This window comes from Talpa occidentalis, unplaced genomic scaffold (assembly GCF_014898055.3).
Source record: "Talpa occidentalis isolate TD23 unplaced genomic scaffold, MPIMG_talOcc4v2.1 talOcc4.4, whole genome shotgun sequence".
In the NCBI taxonomy this organism is placed as follows: Eukaryota; Metazoa; Chordata; class Mammalia; order Eulipotyphla; family Talpidae; genus Talpa; species Talpa occidentalis.
This window is the reverse complement of record NW_023604295.1, coordinates 110,948,655-110,971,102: the sequence shown is the minus strand read 5'-3', so window position 1 is coordinate 110,971,102 and position 22,448 is coordinate 110,948,655. Positions and strand designations below refer to the sequence as shown.

Here is a 22,448-nt window from a genome sequence, read left to right as displayed (position 1 = left end):
TCTCAAAGAGCTATAGAAATGCTAAATAGCAACAGATCTGAAGGCAGAAAACAACGTGGCACTAATTATTCCTTTTCCTTGAGGTCCAGACGGAGGTGGCTGGCACCCCGCCGACTTCGACTCCGCTGTGCGCACTGCGCAGCTGGCTTCTTTGCACATAAGTTTCCTCAAGATTGGGAAGGTGAAGGGGGCGGAGCCCTCAATGCCAAGAACCCCCACCACCCCCCCAACAGGGGGCGGGCCTGCACAGAACCCCGGGGGCCAGGAGGATGCTTCTAATTGGCCGGAGGGCGGGTGACGGGGGTGAGGGCGGGGTTTCCCGGGAGGGAGTAAATGGGAGGGGGTGTGCACAGCCGGTGTCAGTTTCCTAGTCCCCGTCTGCTCACCTCCGCGCCCCGGACCTGCGCCTCGCCTCCACCTAAGGATTTTCCCTCCTCTCCGAGCCGAGAATCTCTGGGTCCTCCCGCCCCTTTCTGTGGCCCCACATCCTCCCCAGCCCCGAGGCCCTTCCTACATTTCTTCTGTGGTGCTTTGATACAGGACACTTTCTGTTTGCTTGTTTTCTCCGCTTTTCTCTTTGTTGCTCTAAAACCGGTTTTTCGCCGAAGCCCCCCCACCCCGGAGGAAGTTCGACTTTTGGAGCAAGGCGGTGCCGCGGACCGCACCGGCCTCCCCTGCACACCCGCCGGCTGCGCCCACCTCGCCAGCCATACCCGCCGCCTGCGCTCGTTCGCCCGAGGAAGCCAGCCAAGAATTCATTGATGCACCCTTTCCAGTGGTGTAACGGTGAGTCCCGAGCGGACGCTGGCTGGGCGAGAGACGTGGAGGGGGCGCAAGGCTAAAGATCCCACCGAGGGCGCTCTCGCCCTCTTGAGCCAAGTTTCTCATGAGATCGGACGGTCCAGGAGGCGTCCAGACGCCCAACTCTGCTCTGCCGAGCGCGGAATTTGGAAAAAAAAAAAAAAAAAAACCAGGTTTAACTCGAGGGTCAGGAAGGGTGCCTGAACCTTTGGCGGGCGGGGGGCGTGAGAGTCGAGGGGTTCCCTGGCTTTGTGTGGCGGCTTCGCTCTTCTCCCCCCTTCCCTAGCCTTTGTGCGCTCGAACTCTGTCCTTTGTTGTGGTTGTCGGAGGAGAATTAAATCCGCGCACGGGCTGGGATCTCCTAGAGGGAGCTCAAGTTCCCGGCCCCGAAACTTTGCAGGCTATTTTAAATATGTATACAAGGCAGCCTGCGGGACTGGACTTGGGGGCGGCAGCCTCTGTCTCTGTGGGGTTCCCCCCCCCCCCCCCGCTGCTAGGGGGGTGCTTTGTGCCTGTGGAAGACGCCGGATGAAAGCGTGGCGGTATGGAATTAATAAAGCCTGGCAGATATCTCGGCGCCTGGATACCCTTGGGTGCTGAGCTAACCTGGCGGGAGCCGTGTCTTCTGGCGCCAAGGCTGGACTGAGGCACTAGCTCGTGAGCCTTGGTGGTAACTGCACCTCCGGACCCTGTCACCCCTCCTGCTCCCTACCGGCTTCCTGGTGTGGGGGATGCTGTAGTCATCTCACCTGAGGTTTGTCACCCCCGCCCCCAGCGGTTCACGTGGTCCAGAGCTTGGGTCGGAACCCTCACCCAAACGACCATAAAAGAGGGTCTTTCTGAAAAGTAGGTCAGTTCAGATCCGTAGATACAATATCCTCCAATGGCCCGAGGGTTTTGACTGCCTTGTTCTAACACTTGGAGAGTTTCTGGAGGAGGGCGGGGCTTGGGAGGTGGGGGCAGGAGAGCAGCTGGCCTTATCTCTGAGTATGGCAGGCTGGCTAGTAGGAGGAAAAAAAAAAGATTCATCCCTGAGAGCAGACTCCTGCCAGATCTTGGATTAATTATTTCAAGAGGCTTTTGTTTTAAGGCAGGGTTTGGGCAGCATGTGTATGAGTGTCCCCCACCCCCCTCTTCCTCTTGCTAGTAGGATCTAATTTCCTGAAAATGAACGAAGCTGTGTGTGATAGGCGGGCATTGCCAGATAGGGGGTGGAGGAAGGGGGTTGAGGACAGAACAGTGCATCACAGCATCTGGGAAAGATTCCCGGTGGCTGGGAAGAAGAAGCATTTCCCAGACCCACTGGTCTTTCTCGGCCAGCCCTTCTCTTGACGTCATTCCTGCTCCCAGTCTGGTAAGGGAGATGAGACATTCTGATGTCAAGACAGCCATAGGTGGGCCAAGACAATGGAACAGGGACTTCGAGAGAAGAACCAAGGGGACTTTAAGTATTCCTAGGCTTTTTGGGGGGCAGCCCTCTCACGGGAGGTGTAGTCTAGCAGAGGATTGCTCATTTATTTTTTCGCTTCTTAAAGTGACTAAGAAGCAAAGAAGCAAATCCCTCTCTCCACCCTTCTTTCCTAGGATTGGTATCCTGCCCTTGTGAGTTTTAGAGGACAAACTACTTACTCCGTGTCAGCTTTTAGCCAGTATATGTTTTTTTCTTTTTTAAAAAAAAATCTTAATATTTGCAAATGGACCATCTCTTCTGGCCCAGAAGCTATTCTCACCCACCTTTTTAACATGCAAAGCCCCCAAGCTCACTGACTCAGTCCTAGAGGCCCAAGGCAAGCTGCTGTCAGACAAGATGGTCAAGATAACTGATGGAGGGCACTGCTGGGGCCAAATGCTTGCACACACACACCCTCTGCTGCAACCACTGCTTGGCAGGTTTCCAGGAAACCACATCAGGTTCTTTGGCACTCTAAAGATACCTGGATTCAGCTCATAGAGGTGCATGGGAGAGCCACAGGATTAGAGTCTGTGATGGCATCAATATGCTGAGGCAGGGGTGGGCCATTGATGCCGCTGCAGGGGAGGTAGGTCTCCTTGATATTAAGAACATAGTTCCCTGGGCCTCCCCTGGTGGCGCAGTGGTTGAGCGCTGGGCTGCAAGGCTGCCCGCAGCCTCTGCAGGGCCGGTTCATTCCCGGCCACCAGCAAGGGTCCCACCAAAAAAAAAAAAAAAAAAGAACATAATTGCCTGCAAGGAGATTCCTTAGATCTCTTTTCCAGGGCAGATTGAAAGTCCATGACTTCATGAGAAATTGATCTCTTTTGGCCCACAGAGAGAAAATATTTGAATGGAGGCCGGAGGGGTGGTGAAAATGACTTTCCTTCTAACCCCTGTTGAACCTAGAAGCAAGGACTTTCTTTTTGGACGCAGCAAAGTTTAGTCTGCAATTACTTAATTTTTTCAACTTGATCAGCAAATCTTTCAGCACAAAAACTACTTTTGCTTTTGTTTCCCGACAATGCCAGGTCGGTGCATAAATCAGACCCTCAACAATACTTGTTGGTTGACTGGTCATCCATTAGCTGAGGGCAGTTTCTGGGCAATTTTCCCAAATGTCAGTCTCCCTACTTAGACGTAGGAGTTTTTGCCAAGGATACCATGTTGTTTGTGAAAACTGGGATTTATTTACCTCTTCACCAGTTGCTGAGGACAAGCCAAACACGAGCCTGGGGGAGAGGAATACACGTCAAGTCACAGTCTATGGCCCAGAAAGCTTTCAGGTGTGTCAGGCTCATGGTCACACTGCACCACGGTGCTTCACTTTGTATGGAAAAACTTTGTGTCTCTCTTCTTCCACATAAGATAAAATCATCTAGTCATTCTTATTTAGCTTTTTTTTAATCTTCACTGTCTGTCATGGGACTTGTTCATATGAACAATGCTTCAATGCATGAGTTAAATTGATTCTAGGAACAATTGTGAATGTAAGGCTATTAGTAAGTGTGAACAGGCCAGACCCTGTGACTTGGACTGTGAGTACTGTAGCATCGGGGTGAGGGGATTGGACTCCACAAGGATCAGGCGTGGTGGACTGCGGGAAAGGGTGGAGGAAGATTGTCACTGTCTCAGACAGGGAAAGCTACATGAACAAAAGCAAGGATGCAGCTGTGGACAAGATGGGACAAGAAATAGTGAGGGGCCTCCCTGGTGGCGCTGGGGGTTAAGACGCAACCTATGAAGCTATCTGCAGCCACTGCAGCATGAGTTCAATCCCCGGCCAGGGAACTACCCACATGGTGCCACAGACCTCTCCTGACTTACTGGCTGCTCCCCTCAGTGGTGTATTTCCGTCAGTCTGCCTGTTTTGTTCCCCACTCTGTCTCTGGTGAATCTTTTCACCCCCTGCACCTCTGGCCTGTACCCCAGTTCTAGTGTACATAAATAAATAAATCTTAAAAAAAAAAATAGTGAGATGACCAGATCACATGAGGTGAAGCTGCAAGACACTGAAGGGGTGGTTGAGAGGGGACCTAGCTCATACATATGTGGGAGGACTTGAAGCCAGTCATGAGTTTGGGAAATGCAGAGTAAAAACCAAGTGGGAGGATATGTCAGACATGTGGGCTAAATTAGATGAGGGACCAGACATCAATTAGAAGTCTGGAATAGGACTTGGAATAGAATTGGGCACAAAATCTGTTTTGGGGTAGGGATTTGGCAATAGCATTAGGCACAGAGTCTGAAAGGTTTGAAGAGACACTCATTATTTGGTCACTAGATTGATGTAAAGAATGAAGGTCCATGATATGTGCAATGTATGTACAATGTCAAAGATGATTTCCTGTCTTTCAAGTCAATCTTCTGCTGAGTTGTGGTGACTTTGGTGACCATCATGTAGAATTCTGAAGCATTTGAAGGGTTCTGGCTGTGCACCACGATGTCAGAAAAGTGCCTAATGTTTTGGAGGTTTGAGAAGAGAGGTGTATGGAATGGAGCCTTCTTAGCTGTTTGTAGACAGGATATGATTTTATGACTTTATGATTTTATGAAGTTTCCCATCGACGGGGAAATTCATTCTGTATTTTGATATTACAAAGGTTAAGCTGATAGCATGAACATGTACCAGGGGAGAAGCAGGTATGTGGTAAATTTTAGTTTTTTTGTCTCATCGCTTTCTGAAATCCAAGTGGTGTTGCTTACTTTTTGGATCCATAAGATTTTTACCCACAAGCAGGAAAAAACATCCAACCAAGTGTTATTATTTATAGCCTATATTTTTCCCCTTTATGGTTAAAAAGTACAGAAATTGTACTCAGAACCAGTAGTCTAAGATAGCAGAGTGGTGCTAGGATTAGTACCCAGTGACTCAGCTGAACTGAAGATTCTTCCTCTTTGTCCTTCCTGCCCCCTTCAGCTCTTATTGGCTTTAAATCAAACTATTCTGCTTCCAGCTGCAAATTGGCTGCACCATTCCAGGTATCTTGGGGAGATGGTATGGAAAGAAAAATTTTTCCTTTTCCAGCACACTACCTCCATGTTTCTGAGGCCAGAACTCAGTCACATACCCACCTCAACACCAAACCCTGGCATGGGGAAGTGATTGCCATGGTTTACCCCTGCCTGAATTATGTGGCAAGGGGGAGAAACATTTAGTGGCTAGTCAATGCTCCCCACACTGAATATGCAGATGCATCTCCTAGGGAACTTGTTAAAATGTTGGTTCTGATTCACTTCCTCTGGGGTGGACCCGAGAGTCTGCATTTCTAACAAGCTTGATTGGGGGATGGAGGTTGCCACTGCCATGGTGGGACTGTACTGAGTCTTTGAGCAGGAAATGGGGAAGGCAGCCAGTAAAGTAAGCTGCAAACTCCCCTGCATCTGTCCCCCACCACTTTCTGGAATGCCGGCCCAGCCTTTCAGTGAACAATTGCTATTCTGGTCCTGGAGCAGGTGGCTTAATATATGACAAATGACCTTTGCATTTGCACTTCACAATTTACAAAGCGTATTTCATATACCATTATTTTGGGGCCTTGTGTTATTTTCTCTTGTTCCCATATGACAAACTGAAGCTTAGGTCACATATCTAGGGAGAAGGCAGAGTTGGAACCCAAATAAACATTTTCTCACCCCTGACCCTTCATTTCACTCATGCATTATATGGGCTTCTGCCTGATAGAATGGATTTTTGCATTTTCTGCCCATTGCCAGATTCCTTGATTCCCCTGCACGGATCCTGTTTTAAGTGCTATGTGCACTGTCTCATTTCATAGATTTGCTAAATAGTTTACCCAAGATTACATACCTAGTAAATGTTAGAGCTCCAATATAAACCTAAAGCCCTCTGATATAAAATCAGAGTTAGGAGCCCAGAGTCTGCCATCTCTCTCTCTCTCCAGCCTTGCTGCCACAGAGTAGTGTGAGCTCTCTGGTAAGTTTCCAACTATAATAATATTTTTCCTCCCCCCTTCCTTGGCAGGGTGTTTCTGTGGCCTGGGACTGGTCAGTACCAACAAGTCCTGTTCGATGCCACCCATCAGTTTCCAAGACCTCCCTCTCAACATCTACATGGTCATCTTTGGCACGGGCATCTTTGTCTTCATGCTGAGCCTCATCTTCTGTTGCTATTTTATCAGGTGAGTGGCACCCTGCCTGACCTGGGACAGGGAGTCAAGGAGGAGGAGGCCTGGGGTAGGGCTAGCTGAACCAGACTCCCAGTGCAGACTCCCTTGCCTCCTGCTGGGGCCCTGCTTTCAGGAGAGGGCTTAGCCTGCCCTTTCCAGGCCCCTGAGACCTGGTGTTTCTATTTACATCAGCCTATCAGGTTGTCCCAGAGCATATAAGGTCACCATGAATTGGGCTGTGTTCCAGATGCCTGTTGGCCAGTTATTCTAAGGTTGCCTAGAATTACTATCTGACCAAGTAATACCACTGGTGGTCTCTTCTCTGTCTCTCTGCTCCTCACCCACACCCTCTGGGTGACCAGGATTAGGTGGGCATCAGTTATATCAGTGGCGTGTTCCTCTGCTCTCCTGGGAAATCCTAATGTCAACCCTCCAGATGCTACTATTAACAAGCTGCTATCTGGAGAGCCACTAGCCTATTCTGCCTTGTAAACTCTTGATTTTTGAGAGTATAAAAACTGAAAATGTCGCTTATTCTTAATTGTGCTAGGGACCCAGGGAAGACTTGAGTTTGGAAAGGCTAGCCAAGCTCCAGGAACTGTTTCCTCCCTCCTATTAAAAGATAGAGAAACTGGTGACTATTTTCTACCAAAAATTTTGGGCATGACAGGTATTTAGAGTAGGAATTAAGTGAGCGTTTCTGAGTAGGGTGTGTTATTGGCATTAAGTATTCCTCATTGTACAAAACTATGCTGTAAATTGGTTAACAGTGCATATCCCTGAACCCTGGAACATGCTAGTGTCCTTATAGTCATTGAGATAACCAGTTTCCAGCTCTTCCCTATTCCCAAAACACACACATCACCACCTGCCTGGATAGATAGCAACTGGGTTCTAAGCTACTATCTGATCAAAGCATCTAAGCAGATTAAATTAAGATGCAGGAAAAGGGAGTTCTGGCCCCCTGCTGAAGTGTCTGGGTGTATTTGAGTGCTTTGCCTGGAAGGAAGTTAGGGGGAAGGCAGAGGCTTGTCCACATCCCGAAGCCAGAGGAGCCCCTATTTGAAGGTGAAGTGCTCCAGGCCCTGCTCCTCACTATTCGCAGTTGGTACCTTGGGCCTCGTCTTTCTCAGAATTTTAATTTGAATGGAATTTTCCATTTGAAAATCTATGCAGAGGAGATGATGGATTATCTCCCCTCTTGTGCAACTGAGTCTAATATTGCTGTCTAATGATTGAGTGGGATGAGGATAGATTTCTGGTATGCCTACACCCCTTCCCCATTCCTCAGGCCTGAGTTTTTTTTCCCCTGAAAGACTGTCTGCCTGACCACAACCCACCCACCCCCCATACCAAGCAATTTACGCAATTCCCCAGAGACTAAAGATGGAGCCATACTAAATACCAAAGATTTATTTATGATACTAGGAGGAGTCTGTAAAACCAACTATATTTGGTTCCTTCACATGCACACCAATGCACACATGTGCCAAGATGAAAATGTGGTCAAAGGGAGAAAACACAGAAAAGCACTCTGGGCCAATAAATGGGTGACCAGCATTCATTTCTTAATTCTGCCACTAAAAGGCGTGAACTTGGGTTTTTAGCTTCCCTTTACCAAGTGGTTTTTGTGTGCCAAGTGTGGTCTAACTCAATTCTCGGACATCTCTCCAGTTTTGGAGGGCTAATACCACTTGATAAATGAGGAAATTCATGTTCAGTTAAATCTCTCTACCTAAGGCCGTGCATCAAAGACAGGGCGGTGGGCTAGTCTGGTGATGATTATCTAGTCTTCCAGATTCCGCATGTATGTGCCTTTATTAATTGTCTTGTAATTTGCGTTTCTCTTATTACATATTTTTTTGTGAATCTTCTTCCTTGGGTGGAAGTGGGGGGCACCTGTGGCACTGTGGCACATGTGACCACCCTTTGCAACTAGCGATCGGGACTCTGAAAAACAAGCTATGGGGCTGTGTGCGGCTGACTTACTTTTCTTTGGCTGGAGAAAGTGCAGGGCAGTAACCACATGAAACCAAAAGCTTCCCCCATGGTGGCACTCTGCGACACCACCTGTCCCTCCTGCAGTAATCTGGCCTCCATCACCGCACCCTCTGCTGTGCAGGCTGCCTGGAGGCAGTTGACCCTGGAGTTTCATGGTTCCAGAGGCTTGCCAGTGTGGCAGCCTGTGGATATCTATATATAGAAAGACACACAAGCATAGAGGCCACTTCCTCTCCCCGCTTCTTGGTTTCCTCTTCAGCCAAAATAAGCCCACGACTGCTGCTCCCTACATGGTGAGCTCATCCGCCAAGGCCAACCCCCACTCCCAGCTCCCCCTCGCTCCTCCTCCCCAGCCTCCCAAGAGCTGACCTCTGCCCTACACAGGATGGAGGGGCCAGTGAAGCATAAATAGGCAGGAAAGGAATAATTATTTTCAGGGCCTGACTGCATTGTTTGTTCCAAAAGAGAAAAGCAAAGGAGAGCCCGCTGGCAGTGGCTAGAAATGGTCTTATTAAAATGAGGGTATTTTTAGTTCCTTTGCTCATCCAACAGCTGAGAAGGCCACCTGTCCAGAGTTGGTGGCTTTACCTCTCCCACTGGGATGGTTCAGGGTTTTGCTTTTTGCTTTGTTTCCCTTGCAACCTTTTGGACCCCATTTCATCACTGTCTATACCTTCCTGATCTGGAAACCTGCATGCAGCACTGAGGCGCTTCACTGTTCAGCTAGTCCTGGGCGCAGGGCCAGACTTCCAGGCGATCTTTGGTGTAGGAGCAGGATGGTCACAGGGCTGATTTTCCATGATCTGAGCAGATGGGGAAAGGAGAGTCCTGTAGCCCTCGGTGGCTTTCTCAGGCTTTTAGTGAGCTTTTACATGGAGTGCAGCAACCAGGTACACAGCAGGCAGGGGTGCCGGGGTGGGGGTGGACAGGAAGCCAGCAGGCCTCCAAGCCCCCTGACAAGTCCTCACTCTTGGCTTCTCTGGCCTTCTTTCTCCCCTTCTCTCTCTCTGCTGCCTCTACCTCCCTTGTGAATATCTCTATACTGAGCCATGGCCCACAGAAGTTAAAAAACACAGCTTACAACAATGTAACAACTGCAGGTGCCCCATCAGGCAGTGCAATCCTAATGGTGGGAGGGCAGAAAAGCCTGAAAACCATTTACCCTACACTTGGGTAAGACCATTCAAGGGAGTCAGGAGGACAAAAGGCATGAGGGTGGCGAAGGAGGATATAGCCCATGATCCCCGAACTCAGCAAGCAGGAAGGCACAGACCACACTGCATAATCATAGCCATGGTGCCGGTGAGGGAGTGAGGCACAAAGACGTGTGCGTTCCCTCGTTCTCCCAGAAATAAAAAGCAGACTCTTACCACTTCCTTATTTACTGTGTGTATCTGGTAGCAGCAACAGCGTCTCCTCAGAAGGTGGTTGAGCTGTGCCCTGGCAATCAGAACACTTCCTTCCTAGCATAGCTTGTTGTCAGTCTGCTAACAGCAGTTCATTGAAGCTTTCCATGTATCCTCCCCCGCCCTCTCATTTGGAAGTTGGGACAGAAATGCATGTATGTATAATACATACATATATATACAGATATGAAAGTCTTTTCTGGACCAAGAAGTTGTATGCAAAGTTAAGGATGGAAATGTGAGAGTCCTGGGTTAGGTCTGTAGCCCCACAACCCAACAATGACTAGAAACCCTCATATAGGGAAGAGGGAGAGGGAATGGACAAACTGTCCCAGGCCTCAACCTCATGGCAGGAATCCAGATGGCTTGGAGTTCCTAAGGCTCCAGGCACACACCACCTACTGTGACCCTGACTTCCTGATAGGGATGGTGAGGTGGTAGGCAGCCTGATCTTTTCTGCTTCCTGATTGTGCTTGGGATGTGGCTCTGCCCCCACCTCCTCTCCCACTTTGTAAGCAGTTTGACCTTCTCTGTAGTGCGTGTGCAGCACCTTATCTCACCCCCATTTGACTGAGGCTCATGACTTGAGATTCTCTGCTTCTAACTCAGTTCGCAAACTTTTTCTACAAAAGGTCAGGTATTCAAGGTTTTGCCGGTTATATGCTGTCTCTCTCAACTATCCAACCCCACTCTGCAAAAGCAGCCATAGACAATGTGTGAAGTGTAAGCATGACTATGTTCCAACAAAATTATATGGATGCTGGTATTTGAGTTTCTAATAAAATTATATGGATGCTGGTGTTTGACTTTCTAATAATTTTAATATGAAATATTCTTTTGATTTCTACTTTCAACCACCTAAGGAAAAATGTCATTCTTGGCTCATAGGCCTGATCAAGTGGTAAACTGGATTTGGTGCTCAGACCATAGTTTGCTGCTCCTACTCTTGGTGGATTTCTGATAACCAGACCACTGGCGAGGGAGGAGAAATAACCTAGACCTACAGAGAAATGATCAGTGGGGAAGCATCTGACTCCCATATATAGAAATCCATAGAGCTGCCTGAAGAATTCAGGGTCTCCTCACTGAAAATAAAATGACAGAGTGTGTGTGTGTGTGTGTGTGTGTGTGTGTGTGTGCATAATCATGGCCCCAGTCATTCACATAGTAAGCCATTTGAGAGTTGTAGGCTTGGTGATTGGAAGGCAATTTCCAAAGACTAAATCATGTTCTCAGAATTATGATGTGGCTCACCTAGTAGGTGAAACAGGCCACACTGTGTGTTAGAGTTTGGACTCTGTATTCAGATAGACTTTGACTAAACTCAGACTCATCTGCCAATCACCTTGCAAATTTGGGCAAGTTTTTTGACTTCTTTGAACTTCATTTTCCTCAACTATAAAGAAGAAAGTATCTTCCTTTTAAAGTTGTTGGGAATCAATAAGAACATAGATGAATGTTTAAGGATCGAAGTGCAGAGCAAATCCTCAATAACCAGTATGCTATTGCCGTAAGTAACAGCATCCTGTGTTTTGAGCATTGAGACTTGGGCTGTATATAGGCCACTAGCTTGAGAGAAAAAGAAGGAACAAAAAGGAGTAGTTTGTATTTGCTTGGCATTGGGAAGTGAAGAGTGTGCTTTGGTTCCAGAATACTTGTGTTCCCCAGATGGAAAATTCCCCAGGGTCAACAGCGATTTATTTATCCTGCTACCCTGGCTTAATGAAAATAACTTTTAAACAGCATCTTACTTCTCTGTACTCAGTAGGCAGATTGCTGATCTATATATTTTGGGAGTCTGAAGGAATTGACCAACTTTAGGGAGATAGCAGGGAGAACTATTCAGGATGCACTGTGAGAATTCTCTAATCTCTGGGACCTGACAGTAAGTTTCAAAGTGATCGAGCCTGAGTAAGGAGCTGAGTCTTTAATCCATTCTCTGTGACCTGATTGGTCCAACCGTACCCCATGATGTCTATGGGGTGGGACACTCCAGTGGGGAGCATCCCTCCCCACCCCAGAAGAATGCCCAAGCAGCCAACCCATCCTCCCAATTTTGAATGGCCCTGTGCAAAGCCCTGGTAACCTTTCCCCTCCTGCTTTCTCCCCCAGCAAACTCCGGAACCAGGCACAGAGTGAACGATATGGATATAAGGAGGTAACGTGCACGCCTTTTCCTGAGACACCTTCTCCATGTTTGTCCTGCTAGACAGGGGAGGAGAGCAAGCGTAAGCCTGGAATCCCCCAGGCCTCCCCTCTTGCCCTTTTCTGACACCTTTCTCTGTCTGCAGAGCCCAGTCAGTGCCCAAAGCTCAGCCCTGCATAGGGAGGCATGAAGAAGGGGGTACCACTGTGAAGGACTAGGGATCCCTTTGTGGGTTGATACTCCAGTCCCTGGGCTTGTTTCCTTCTGAAGCCTTGCCTTCTCATTTCTTTCCAGGTGGTACTCAAAGGCGACGCCAAGAAGTCACAATTATATGGGGTGAGTGTAATGGAGCAGCACAAGGGAGGGCCCCAGTGGGTAAGGCCCAAGGCGTCCTCACTGGCACACAGCTTGGACCCTCTAAGGGACCTTTTAGTCCCCTCTTTTGTGTCTTCTTGGGCCAAGAAGACCCAGCAGGGCCATTGATTACCCAGCAGGTAATCAATATGTGGAACTCACATCTGGAGCCAAGGAGAAAACTTTATAAAGGGATCAATCACATAAGGGTTTGAGTAAGCAGTGACTCGTGGCCCCAGAGAGATGGGGCTACATAATCTTGAAGGGAAGAGTGGTCATCCTAGTTGATGCCATAAGCACGATCCAGCTTTTAACTTTCTGCATGTTCAGACCCCATGTCCTAGCTTTGCTCTGGCATCTACATTGTCTTACAGGCCTGGATCTGACTGAGGCATTATTCCTGTGGTACTTTCCTGTCACTCCTCCATTCCTTTCCCCACCCTGACTCTGAGAAATAGGCCACTTCCTGTTCCTTTCTCACCTATGCCTTTGAGGCCACCTAACTCATTTCCCAAAGCCTCCTTCCATGCCCACACGCTCCTATGCAGAATATATGTGTGCTTGTCTGGGAGTGAGAGGAAAAGGAATAGAATCACCACTATTACCAGACATAGGCAGCCCCAGACAAGGCCTCATTTCATCCTTATTTTTGATGTCTGCTATTACATCTCAGCAAGTTCAGATGTTTCCTAATGCCTGCCCTAAAAGAGCAAATCAACTGAGATCAAAGGGGCTAGCCGGTAAGGAGCAGGGGTGTGAGAATGTAGCTGACCACATACACCGTCCCCCATCCTTAACCCTTGCCAGATGTACTGGTTGGAAAGGATTGAAAGCCAGTCCTCCAGAAGAGCAGTGTCCGAAGGAAGTTTCTATTATCTGCACTGAACATGTGGGAGCCACTAGCCACATGTGGCTGTGGAGCACTTGAAACACAGCTAGTAAAGCAGAGGAAATAAATTGTTAATTTCATCTTATTTGGGTTAAACAGTCGCATGTGGTTAATGGCAACTGAACTGTCAGTGCAGTTTTGGGATGATGACTGAAGTTTCTTAGGCTGATGAGAAGACTGGAGGAACTCAGTCTTCATGGATGGGTATGAGATTCTTCCCTGCTCTCCTTTCACGCTGCCCCATTCCTTTCCACAGCAGACCTGTGCAGTCTGTCTGGAAGACTTCAAGGGCAAGGATGAGTTAGGCGTGCTTCCATGCCAACATGCCTTCCACCGGAAGTAAGTGTTCATGGTGGGGATGCATGTCCAGGGGTGCCTTTTGGAAGAAATAAGCAGGGAGCATCTTCTAGAACCTCCAGTCCCTGTACGTCCCACCCACCCCCTGCCCTGTATCATCTCCATACACCAGGCAAGCTGGACGGGTGTATTGGGATAGGGACAGTGATGTTTTTGTTCTAACGGCAGATGGGCCCCATGAATAGAGATAAGTGGAGCAGCTTGGAGTATCTTCTTAGGGAAAACCAAGTCTCCTTCTGCCCTCAGGTGTCTTGTGAAGTGGCTGGAAGTGCGCTGTGTGTGTCCGATGTGTAACAAGCCCATTGCCGGCCCCTCGGAGGCCACCCAGAGCATCGGGATCCTCCTGGATGAACTGGTGTGAGTGCTGCTGCCATAGCCAGGCCTGGAGAAGTCCTGGGGCTGCCTGGTCCCTCTGCACAGCCACAGTGAACCAGACTGTTGGGTGGTGATGGCCATGCTCACCTGGAGGGGACACAGTGCAGGGCTGGCCTATCACCTTCAGGGGGAGACCAGACTCCCCACCTTTCTGCCTCCTGAGGCCTTCCTCCTTGTGACTCAGCCATCAAGACCACTGTATGTGGTACTGGACTATGTACCTGCCTTATCCCTGCTCTAGGGAAGGAAAGCCACCCCTACCTGTTCAAGAACTTGGGGTCTACCCCTGGAGGGACCCCCTTAGGAGGACAAGCTACCTTGACATAGAGGAAGGGATAAGATGGGTTCCATCCCACCTACAACCTTTCCTGTACTCCCCGCTCCTTCCATGGGAAGTCTAGAAGGGAGGAAGGAAAGATTGAAGAACCAAGTGCCTCCAGTGGAAGTGAGGAAGGCTCTCTGGGAAGTCAGCAAGAGTGGGGACATATGAAAGGAAAGCCAGTGTTTACAGGGAACTAAGGAAAAAAAGACTGGCCAGCCGGCCTGCTGACTATGGGGTGATGAAGGGCAAGCCCTTCTCCCTGCTAGGGTTTGAGGTGCTATCCATTCATTCTCTTCCTCAGTTAATCCCAGAGCTTCCTATTCCATGGGGTCCAGTTCCCTCTAAAGGAAGGATAGACACTTACATGGATTCCCAGGGCCATTCTCTAAAGAAGCAAGAGGGGCCTGGGGTTGGGGAGTATCTGAAGGTTAATGTAGCAACAGATACCTTTCCCTTTGTAAATAGTATTTTTATACTGCATCCCCACCATCTCAGGCTTTATACATGGGATCCCCAAACAGAGTGGGTGGAGGTTTTCTGTCCCTCCCCATGTGGGGGTGAGGGTGGGGGGAAACTATGTATTTAAAGAAAATTAAATTTAATAACAGGTTTCTCTAACTTTTTGCCTGTGGTTGTGGCCTGTGTCTGTTGGCCCTTTTCTGCCAACAGAGCAAAGTTCTCTACCTACCTCTTCTTCCCTAAACTCAACCCAAACACAAGCACACCCAAAAATTCTGATCTTTTCAAAGAAAAATTGATGTTATAGTATAACCTGGACTACACAGGTCAGGACTTGGGTCAGGACCCAAGTCAAGTGCTTTTAGACTATCAGAGCCAGGCTATTTGTCTGATTTCTGGAATATGTCTAAAGAAAGGCACTATTTGATACCATAGCATTTCATCAATGTGAGACTTGAAATTAATAGAATTCTACTGTAATGCTATCAATTGTACTCTTAGCACAGTGGAAGAGATGTGATTGTTGCCCATCAAGGCTTGATCTTTTTTCCCTTATTTTTTCTTACCTGCTAGCTGACGGTCAGTGCTACCCTCCTGTGTCACGTTGATAAGTGTTGATTGACATTTTAAAGCTATTTTTTTAATTTTTTTTAAGATTTATTTATTTATGCAAGAACTTGGGTACAGGCCAGAGACGCAGGAGGGTGAGAGAATTCACCCGAAACAGACCGGGGAGCAGAACAGGCAGATGACTGAAAACACTGCTGAGGGGAGCAGAGGGCAAGACAGGAGAGATCTGCCACGCCATGTGGGTTTCTCCCTGGCCAGCCGGGAATCGGACCTGCGCTGCAGAGGCTGAGGACAGCTTCACAGCGCTGAGCTCAACCGCTGCGCCACCAGGGAGGCCCTGTTGATTGACATTTTATACCCTGGCATATTTGGCCTATACCTATAAGTCATCTTATACCCGTACCCTCTAACTTTATTCTGTCAGTGACTCAAGGGGGTGCTGAGTTAGTTAAAGGTAAACAAAGTGGGCTGAGAATGTTAGAAACAATTCTCTTGGCTATCATAAGCCTAGAGCAGCTGGGCTGTGCCTGCCCCTATTGGATGGAGAAGCCCAGGGAGCCTGGAGGAACGTTGGTTGAGCAAAGTATAGTGTGGTGGCGGGTGCAGATGTATGGGAAGTGCCCAACCAGCCACAGGAGCACTAAAGGGGAAGTGCGTTGTCCTCCCGCCATGAGGCTGTCAGCACAGTTGGGGCTCATGGTGGATTGACCTGAGGAGCTGACAGCACTGGGTGGTCTGAGTGACAATGGCGCCATTTGTCCTGGTGGGGCTCATGGCTCACGGGTGCCCCAGTTTTGCTACCTCTTTCACCCCGTTCCTCCTTAAAGCCTCTACCTTGAGCTTGCTGCTGCCAGCCCTCCAGTGCTGTAACTTGCCTCATTGGGGGCACCACTTCTTCCTCTAGTGCCACTAGCTAGCTGTACTATGGGAGAGTAAAATGCATTTTCTGAGCAAGACACAAAGCCAGCCCTGTAGCTCCTGTTGAGGCCTCACATGGGATGCGTGCCAGAGAGGCAGTGAGGCAAACAGGTGGTCTAGGTTGGGTTCACCATCTACATGCTCCTATCTCACCTTCTCCCCTTCTCAAAGAAAAGTTATCACTGTTGACATAGTCTGACTAAATCGAGGCACCAAAATGTCTGTGTTTGCAAATTTGAATCGCAATGCCCTGAAATCAAAATGACTGGGTAAAAATACTGCTCCAATACAGTTAGGTAGAGGGCCTCCCTCGTGGCGCAGTGGTTGAGCACTGGGCTGCAAAGCTGCCCACAGCCTCTGCAGCACCAGTTTGATCCCCGGCCGCCTGCGAGGGTCCCACATGGCACTCAGACCTCTCCTGCCGCGCCTGCTGCTCCCCTCAGCAGTGTGTTTCGTCGGTCTGCCTGTTCTGCTCCCCGCTCTGGCTCTGGTGAATTCTCTCACCCTCCGCGCTTCTGACTGTACCCAGTGCTTGTATAAATTAAAAAAAAAAAAAAAAAAAAAAAAACCAACAACAACAGTAGAGTTAGGTAGAATGGCACTACAGAACACTGAGAAAGGAAACTGGATACTTTTTCGCTGATCAGATGAACTGACAGAAGCCGATCACAAGTTAAATAGTCCCAAGTCCGCCCTTGGGAAAGGGCAGAAGCACATTGTATTTTGCTTGAGTAGACTTGCAGGGCAGAGACCCCTATCTCAACATGGTTGAAGTGACAGCCGGGGTGTCTGCAAGGATACCTGAGCTTGGTCCTCCTTGGTGGCACAGGGGTTAAAGACAGTGCTATCACACTATCACCAGCCACTACAGCATGAGTTCGCACCCTGGTCAGCCAGGTAGCAACCCACATGGCGCAGCAGACCTCTCCTGTCTCGCCTGCTGCTCCCCTCAGCAGTGTCTTTCAGTACATCTGCCTGTTCTGCTCCCCATTCTGTCTCTGGTGAATCACCTCGCCCCCTGTACCTCTGGCTTACACCTCAGTTCTTAGATAAATCTTTAAAAAAAAAAAAAAGAATTCCTGAGCTGAGACATGGGCAAGGCCAAGCTGGGAGCCAGAGAGCCCAAAAAATTCCATATGGAGTTGGGAAGGTGGGAGCAAGACAGCCCTGTGCAATACCAAATGCCTGGGACTTGATAAAGTGAGAATCCTGAGGTTTCTCTCAATTAGCTTTTTAAAAAATCTGGGTAACATTTAGCTGCTAAGCCAATTATGTTTCTTCTCTGTGCATGAAATACCCATGGGCAACTATAGTGTATTAAGCATTACTCCATTACTGAAAAAGAATTCGTAAAATGTAAAAGGAAGAGGGGTAATCAGCATACATGCCCGGATTCCAACACACATGATCTTCTCTATGGCAACCAAACACCATTCAATCAAGAGATAATGAGCTTTTACTACCAAGTTCTTTCACACAATACATTTTGCTTTCCTTTTTGTATATTCCCCTCGATGTTTGAGATTAGGGAAAGAGTATTGAGAAAAGTAAATGAACGGCTTACCCATAATTACCCAGACAATAAGGCACAAACTCAGGTCATAGCGATCTGAGCTCAATGTTGCCTTCGCTGCCTCACTTAGTTTTGGAGATTGAGTCCTCTTCGAGAAGATGTTCAAAGTAACAAGGAAGCTAGCCAAGGTAACTGTCAAATGATTTGTATGCTTGCCACTATCTAGGACTAGATTTTTTAAAAAAAAAGATTTAGTTACTTATGCATACAAGAGCTGATTTTTAAAACTCCACAGTGGATTACGTCTTTCAAAGAAACCATATGTGGACCCACCATTTACAAAATGGGTAATTGGAAGGCTATGTTTCAAAGAATGCAGTTGGATGACTCTCTATTCCCACATAAAAACATAAATTCCAAACAGATTTAAGATTTATTTAGAGATAAGACCTGCAACAACCTGATAGATAGAAGAAAACAGTGGTGGTATGTTCCATGGCATCAACAATAAAGATTATTTTGGAGACTTTACCTCTACAGCAAGGAAATACAAGCAAAAACAAACAATTGGCATTACCACAAAAAAGTTTTTACAGGGCAAAGTAAAATATAAGTAGATTAAAAAGACAGTCTACCTTTTGGTAGGATGTCTACATGTTACATAACTGACAAAGCAATAATACCAAGATATATAAAAAAGTATACAATTCAACCACAGAAAAACAAGCAACCCAGAAAATAAATGGGCAGCAGATCTAAACAGACAACTCACTGAAGAAGATAGCCAGAAAGCCAATAGATAGTGGAAAAGCGTTCATCATCCCTTCCAATAAGAGATGCAGGTTAAAACCACAATGAGGGCCTCCCCGGTGGCGCAGCGGTTGAGTGCTGGGTTGCGAAGCTGCCCGCAGCCTCTGCGACGCCAGTTCGATCCCCGGCTGCTCCCCGGCCACCGGAGGAGGGTCCCACATGGCACGCAGACCTCTCCTGCCGCCCGCTGCTCCCCTCAGCAGTGTACTTCGGTCCTTCTGCCTGCTCTGCTCCCTGCCCTGGCTCTGGTGAATTCTCTCACCCTCCCGCGCTTCTGACTGTACCCAGTGCATGTACAACAAACAAACAAACAAATAAATAAATAAATAAAAATACATGCCTCTTAAAAAAAAAAAAAAAAAAAAAAAACCACAATGAGCTATCACCTCACACCCACAAGAAGGGCTCATTTTAAGAAGTCCCACAAAAACAAGTGCTGGCAGGTGTGGTGAGAGAGGACCTCTATTAGACAATTTGTGGGGCTATAAACTAGAGCAGACTTTGTGGCAAACAATCTGAATTTACCTTAAAAAACGAAAAATAGAAACACCGCCTGACCCACAAACCCATTCGTAGGCTTCTATCCAAAGAACATGGAACCAGAACCAGCTGTCTACAATAACTAGACATAGAAACAACCTAAATGTCTCTCAATAGAAGAGTAGATCAAGCAGTGGCAAATCCACTCTAGGAATACTATACAGTCATAAAAATACTACCATTTACAGCAAAATGGAAGAAGTTTGAGGGAATCAGGCATAGTAAGGGAAGTCAGAATGACAAAGACATATTAGACCTATAGCAGATGGTTCAACAAAGTACAGCACTAATAAAAATTGGGAGATCCTAATAAATGAAGTGGAGTTTCTAAGGTTAAGAGGAAGAGAGTAGGAAGGGTCAAGGGGATCTAAAGGGGGAAATTAAAAAATATATATTTAAAAAGAGAAACAAAAACATAATTGAAACAAAGGTGAGAAAAAGCAGATTTTGAAAATCGCTGACGTGGATAGATTGGGACAATGGTGCCTTGAAGATGTGTGTCCTCTCATTCCCCCTTTTCTCCCATCAGTTCTTCCACTTCCAACTTGAAGTCACCCATTCTCTCAGGGGTTTTCTCATTCTCACTAGAGCCTGTTATGCCTCCCCAAGTTTGCCACGTGTCCCTCCCTACGCCCAAGCAGACCTCTTCATTTTTATACCCCATCTGTGCTCTGTATGTCAGAACAAATTCTGGGTGCTCTTGACCATAGCCCTCACTCATGCACAGGTGAATCTGCTATTAAAGCCACATGCTCAGATTCAGAGGGTCAGATGTGATCAAACTGGAGACAAGAAAGACAAACTGATGACCAGTCGTGCAGGCTTGCACAACAAATGCCATTTATGGAAAAAAACCAAGCTGTTCACCACACTTACTTAGTTTCTTCACTCATCAACATTGGATTCTTACTGATCTTATCAAAAAATGCATGCCTGTTTATTTCCATCTCTGATGAATGGGCAGATTATGTAGACAGGGAGGCAGGACCAATGTCACCTTTGTGCTTGGGCATGGCTTCTAGTTCTGTCCCTCTGTGACAATGTCAACAACAAACCAGAGCCTGTGCTCTCGAGGTGAAAGGGAAGCTTAATGGCACCAGGAGGAACAAGAAGATGTTTTTGATAGCTCCTGCTAGCTCTTCACAATCTTCACCACTGCTCCACCGGAGATAAATCTCAGCACATTTTTCTTATTCATCATCACCTTTCTTATTCTTCTTTCTTATCTTTCTTTATGCTTTTCTTTCTTCCTCCCAGGCTATTATATTATGGAGAACACCCAAGCCATTGTCATTAATGGTTCAACAGCTGCACCAGTTACTAAGGGTGTGAGACCATGGTATAGGCTCCTTCAGGGACCAGCCAAGTTTTAAACTGTTTAATATTGTATATGTTCTTTAAATCTTAAAAGTTGGCTGCTTATCTTTCAAGACAGGAATGGAATCCAGGGTGACTTCAATACCTTAAAGGCATGAAGCCAAGTGAGAGAGGCCAATAAGTCGAAACTCCAAAGAAGGAAAAATGAGATTTTCTTCAGTGTGGGGGAAATTAACCTGGAAGAATAGTGGATGTCGAGTTGGGCAAATGTCAGAAAAAAATGCAAAGAAATCCTAATGTGACAGCAGGACTGTACTCATACTCTCTGCCTTCTTCACTATCAACCATTCTCTACTGGATTATTTTAGTCAACAGAAAAACAGGAATATTGTAGACAGTCCCGGGAAGAAGAAAATGGAATTAATTATTCATTTACTTGTTTTTCCTTTATTGAGGTGCCATGGGTTTACAGCACTGTACATGGTTGAGGGCAATAGGCTCACACTTCATCTCATGCATCCTACCACCCACCCCCTCTATCCAAGCACCCATTAGTCCTTCACCAGAAACCAGTGTGTCCCCTTTCACCTTTGTCCCACCCCACCCTCCCTCGCCCTCTAGTATCCTCAATTCTGTGGTTATATTTTTAGGGTTTATTTTGGTTTCATTTTGTCAGTTCCTTTGAGGTTTCATTGTTGTTGTTTGACTGTCTTCTCTGTATTCCACGTGAGTGAAATCATCTGATATTTGTCTTTCTCCTCTGACTTATTTCACTTAGCATAATCCCCTCCAGTTCCATCCATATTGTCACAAATGCCAAGAGTTCATCTTTTTTGAGAGCTAAGCAGTATGAAAATGGAGTGTTTTAAATCTGGATGGATAAACACTACGGGGCAAGCAACTTAGCAGTGCTCTTTAATGTAATGTTGTAAGCATGAATCTCCATCACAAACACAGGCATTCCACACAGTGTTTTCTTACCTTTAAATTGCTTTTATCCCTTAGCCACCAACTTTTTTCCTATCTGCAGTCTTCTTTCCTCCAGAATTATTCATGAGTGGCAGTCTTACACAGATCAACCTTCTCCCCTTCTTTCTGTTCACCTTGGTTTTTCACTGAACTGTCTGTTCTCTGGGCTCCGGAGCCGGCACATCACTAGAATGTGGCAAGCTCACTAAGGGGTCTATAGTGCTTGTTCATGTCCCTCAAAGCACTGGGTACTACTTGGGAACTAAGGTGCAGGTCTTCAACAACCCTTGGGACCGGCCCAAGGTTTTTTGTCAAGTTGCAGGCTTGCAGAGTGGACCACTTGCTTTCTCTGACGAACATTTGCTCTACTTGTTTTATCCTATATCCATCCATCCATGCATAATAAGTGTATTTTCAATGCATTTCAAAACAAGCTTCAGATACCAGTATACTTCTTATATCAAATTTTACAATTAACTTCTTTTCTTTTTTGCCAGTGAATAGAAATCTGCCTTGAATACAAAGAATATTAGTATTTTCTGATAACTTGCTGATAATTTTGAAGAAGGGCTCTGACTTCAGTGTGATTTTAGAAAGAGCTTGGATATTGAAATCATTTTATATTTGAAATGTAGTAATGGTGGTAAGATTCTTTGCTGCCTGAGGTCATCTCTTGTGACCTTGCTGAAGTGAGTAAGAGAGAGAGAGAGGTTGAGAGAGAAAGGCACAAAGAATATAGGACATCCTCCCCTTACTGCACATATTAACATTTCTTGCACCATTACCCATGGAATATTCTCATTTTGGACTTTTTCCACACCCTAAATTTAGCAAGCTAGAATTATCTTTTAAGCACCACTTTAAGCAACCTTTTTGAAAGGAAGAATATCAAGGAGGGGGAAATCTGCATTTCTCTGTGGTTAGAATGCAATGTCCTCACCCTTATTATTCTGCAAAGAAGCAGATTCCTCCTTTGTTATATGCTGAGGATGCAGCAAAGACTGTAATCCAGCAAATTCATTACAGGCTTGTATGATTAAAAGCATATATATTCAGATCAAGAAACAGGCAATGTATTACAGGCACCCTGCTTTATGTGTTCTGGCAATTATGCACATTGA

The 22,448-nt window shown here is 46.8% G+C and overlaps 1 protein-coding gene across 3 annotated transcripts; it reads left to right on the top strand.

Annotated features, from left to right (window-relative positions):
- The first annotated feature begins 359 nt into the window (after positions 1-359).
- Positions 360-16,475, top strand: RNF122 (ring finger protein 122). 3 transcript variants are annotated; one of them, XM_037526030.2, is made up of 6 exons: positions 360-786; positions 6,237-6,393; positions 11,901-11,946; positions 12,229-12,270; positions 13,437-13,516; positions 13,781-16,475. In XM_037526030.2, the coding sequence occupies exons 1-6, from the start codon at positions 762-764 to the stop codon at positions 13,893-13,895; spliced, it is 465 nt and encodes a 154-aa protein (XP_037381927.1). In that variant the 5' UTR covers positions 360-761; the 3' UTR covers positions 13,896-16,475. The 3 variants fall into 3 exon arrangements, with proteins under 3 accessions (XP_037381927.1, XP_037381926.1, XP_037381928.1); XM_037526029.2 differs by having other exon boundaries at positions 13,434-13,516; XM_037526031.2 differs by lacking the exon at positions 360-786 and adding an exon at positions 1,275-1,555 and having other exon boundaries at positions 13,434-13,516.
- Positions 16,476-22,448: the final 5,973 nt, after the last annotated feature.